This window comes from Conger conger, chromosome 19 (assembly GCF_963514075.1).
Source record: "Conger conger chromosome 19, fConCon1.1, whole genome shotgun sequence".
Classification (NCBI taxonomy): Eukaryota; Metazoa; Chordata; class Actinopteri; order Anguilliformes; family Congridae; genus Conger; species Conger conger.
The window spans coordinates 16,955,466-16,959,247 of NC_083778.1; the positions used below are offsets into that span (position 1 = coordinate 16,955,466).

The window sequence follows — 3,782 nt, forward strand, 5'->3', positions numbered from 1 at the left end:
CAATTCAAATGGCTTTTCAGGGTTCGTTTTGGGGGGGGTGGAGGGTGCCTATTTGGCTTGGTGTTTGAGGTCTGTTGACCCCCCTTCACCGTAAAGTGCTTTGAGGTCATGAAAGGGGCGATATAAATGCACTTCGTCTTCATCTTCCACCGTTATGTGTTTCTTTAAAAAAATACTCACTCAAAGCTCGGCTGTGCCTGGGTAAATATGAGATGGAGATGGCGGCCATTTTAGGGACCTGGAGATTATTATGTACGGAGGGAAGGACCTCGATGCTCACATACTGTACGTCCCAAACGCTCGGTCATATGCTGGCCAAGTTTACACAGGCGTTCAAAAACGTAGTTCTGCTCAGTCGTGTCCTTGGAGCAGGGCAGCACGTCCGCCAGAAGAGAGTGGCTCGAAGATTTGACTGTGGTGATGTTCAGAATAGGATAAGTCACATTGAGGCAGGCAAAGTGATGAGGGAGTCCAACTGTATACAAACTCACACCTTTTCAGACGGTGCCTTAGTTCTCCATCCTGATTTACCCCCCCCCCCCCCCACCCAGTATCCCCACTTCTATACCTATCATATACATATTTAAGCCTCCTTATGATGACTGTTGTTGTTTTGGCTATAACTGCTCAACATGTATGTTTTGCTATTATTCTGATTAATTTATGCGCTTGGTATAAGTGGCTTTGGGTTAAAAGCGACTAAAACGTAAATGTGAAGTTCACGCTGAGGTCACCGCGCGCCCGCTCCCCTCTCGCCCGCTCTGATAGGCTACGGCGTGATGACGGACGGCGCCACCACCTTCGTCAACGCCTCCGCCTGCACGGTCAACTTCCAGCCAATGAACGCGCCGATAGTCTTCGACCTGCCCACGCCCCGGAGCACATGACTTCGCAGGCCCCGCCCCCTCGCGTCTCCCCGTCACAGTGGGGGAGCACCAGGTGGGTTGTAAATACGCTGAGATCCGATTGGCCGTCTCTCTCTCTTCTCTCTCTCTCTCTCTCTTGCACCCCGGGGCCAGTAAGGCTCAGCGTTATTGTAGAGTGAATAGTCTCCCACGTGTGGTTTTTTTGCGTCGTCCTATTTATTGTTTGTTTTTTTTTTTTTCGAAAGAGAAAAGAATTGCGCGACGGTCTCATTCACCCCCCCCCCCCGGGAGACGGAGATTCTCGCATCCGTGGTTCCGCTCTTTTGTTGCACTCCAGTCGGCTGACAATCTCTCCTGACCAATCCCCGCAGAGGAAGGAAAGTTGTTCTCTCCTTTGGAGAAAAAAAAAAAAATGCAACTTAATGTAACTTTTTTTTTTTTTTTTTTTTTTTAATGTTTCGGTTTTGACTGTTCATCTGACATTTCTCTTCTTCGGCGTTTCGGACGTTGAACTCACCACCCCGCGCACGCCAGTGTTTTCCTGCGCGTCCCCGTTTGAACTGCGGCCGTTCTCGGGCCTTCTGGAACGTTCCCTCGATCATCCTGTCAGTGGCGCACAGCTCTGGCGGCAGGTGTGAGGAGACCTCTCTCTCTCTGCCCTTCCTGTCCCCCTCTCCTCCTCTCCTCCTCTCCTCCTCTCCCCCTCTCTTCCTCCACGCCACAGAGGAGCCGTGTGACAGAGGGAACGTGTGGATCACCGAGGGTCCGACCGGAACCGACCGGGGGCCCCATGCACGAGTCCGGCCCCGGCACCCGTCACAACCTCCTGTTCGCTGTGAGAGCGTGACCTCTGACCTTCAGAGTGACGTCTCTGTGCCTAATGAACTCCCTCATCATCCACTCAACTGTCAAAGCCGCCAGCCAGTTTATTTTGGGGTCAACGACATTGTGGGTTTTTTTTTTTCTTTCATTTAAAAGAATAAATAAATGCTAATTTACATATGTATTTTTACATGCATATCCGCATGCATACCCACGCACGCACAAACGCACACACACACGCACAGACACACACGCACAAGCCACGCGGCTCTGCTTCACAATACTGTCTCAGAGAATTCTGTTTGTTTGTATTGTTTGTTTATTCAATTATCGGGCATAGGGGACAGGTAAAGGTAACGGTTATAAAGATTTCAGTGAAAGTGAATGTTTTAGGATGTTTATATTGCTTTCTAATTCCACTTACAGAATGCAGCGGAAGTTATTCCGTGCATTAAGCTTTGAGTTCAGGTATGCAGTAGTTTAGTGTACACCAAGAATGAAAAAATTCGAACGGCGCAAATGAGTTCCTTGGATTTAAATTCAAGGTTTAAGGGTCCAATTAAAAAAATATATTTTCCTCAAAATATTACCAGTTCTTTGAATGTATTGGAAAGGCAAATACAATAAATAGATGTTTCAAGGGAAGCAGCGTTTTGAGCCAATAATGTTTTAGATAAAGTCGTAATGATAGAATTGGTTGGCAACACTTTTTGTTTTTCCACACAATTAAGCGTTGGGGTCAAACGCTGTTAATGGTGCTTGTTTAAAACGACTTTTTAAAGATCATAACTCATTTCTGGGACTCGAAGCGTCTGTAGCTCAGTGTGTGGGCACCAGCATATCACAGTACGCTGGACTTTGATCTTCGCTTTTCTCTGCTTTAATTTATTGCGGCTCTCATTTGTAGCCTGCTGGCTACGATTTATTCCCGTTTGTTTAAAGTCTCTTTTCATTATTAGCACTATTTGTAAAGTATTAAAAATTTAACGTAGTGGTAGGAATACATATATGCTCTCCTTATTTAGCGTTTCCTTTCAACTTATTTAACTTTTTTTTGCGGGATACCTTCACGGCAGCAACAAGGCACTTTTAAGATAGCATACAGTCGTTGACGTGTTCCGTCGTGGAGCGCTCGTTTGGCAATATGATCTCCAGCTAATGTAAGACAATGGGGTTGCGTAAAATGTCAGGTTTCGGTTTGCCCCTATCGGCGTTTCTGTGACGGGCGTAATTGGGAAAAAACCGCGACGATGCTGCACGCTAAGCGACCTTGACACGTTCGCAAACGTATTTAGAGCAGCGCTGTCTGATCTCCGCTGTCTGCTCTAAAACTGTCAGTCAGTCGCCTCCGTATTAAACACGATCAGGAGTCTGGCGGGGCACGGGGGACCGAACTGGCAACCGCAGACGTCGGACGGGGTGGGGTGGTTTTAAGAGGGGCGGGCATTTTCACACAAACTGCATATGCTGCATATTGCGGTGTGTGTGCGTGCGTGTATGTATGTGTGTGTGTGCGTGTGAAAATGAACAAATACTGAGACTGGGATTAATTAATTTTTTTTTTTGCTTTATTTCTAAACATGATAGCCATAAGCATTGTTTTTAACATTTGGTTTTTATAAAGTTGGTAATGTCTGTGTTGAAATGTTTGACATATTGCTTTTTCTAATGTGCTTGCCTCCTGTGCTGTAAGTTTCTTGCTCAATCTAAAAAGGTTTGCTGTTGTCTTCGTTGGTTAGTTCCTTGGGGCATGCTGTTCTGAATCTGAACAAGAACTTCTGATTTCCTTTGACAATCTTCTCTTTTACGTGTTGTGTATTTTGTTTGGGGTATACTGTTAAAAATGTTTTGATTGAATAATGTATGATATTTTATAATCCCTACAGCAACAAGAATCCACTTTTAATATTGAACTACAGTGTGCTGCATATGACTGCTCTTTTAATATATCAAGCCTTTCATGAAATTCAATTCTTTTTTTTTTTTCCCTCAGAAATATCATTTACACAGATTAAACTCAGACCTTGTGCGGATTTATGGCTGTGTCCTTTTGTATTTTCCCTTTTTTTTATGTTCTGTATAAAATGTGCAAAG

The 3,782-nt window shown here is 45.1% G+C and overlaps 1 protein-coding gene across 2 annotated transcripts in view; it reads left to right on the forward strand.

Moving 5' to 3' along the window:
* mpped1 (metallophosphoesterase domain containing 1) overlaps positions 1–3,164 on the forward strand; it is a 46,436-nt gene extending 43,272 nt beyond the window's left edge. Inside the window, exons 7-8 of one of the 2 annotated variants that reach the window (XR_009706492.1) lie at positions 769–939; positions 1,591–3,161. Coding sequence is in view for 1 of the 2 variants with exons in the window: in XM_061229596.1 (XP_061085580.1) it covers positions 769–887 (119 nt within the window). In the remaining variant the exon portion in view is untranslated. Of the gene's footprint in view, positions 1–768 lie in introns of both variants that reach the window. The other variant, XM_061229596.1, reaches the window with a different exon arrangement.
* The last annotated feature ends 618 nt before the right edge of the window (positions 3,165–3,782 follow it).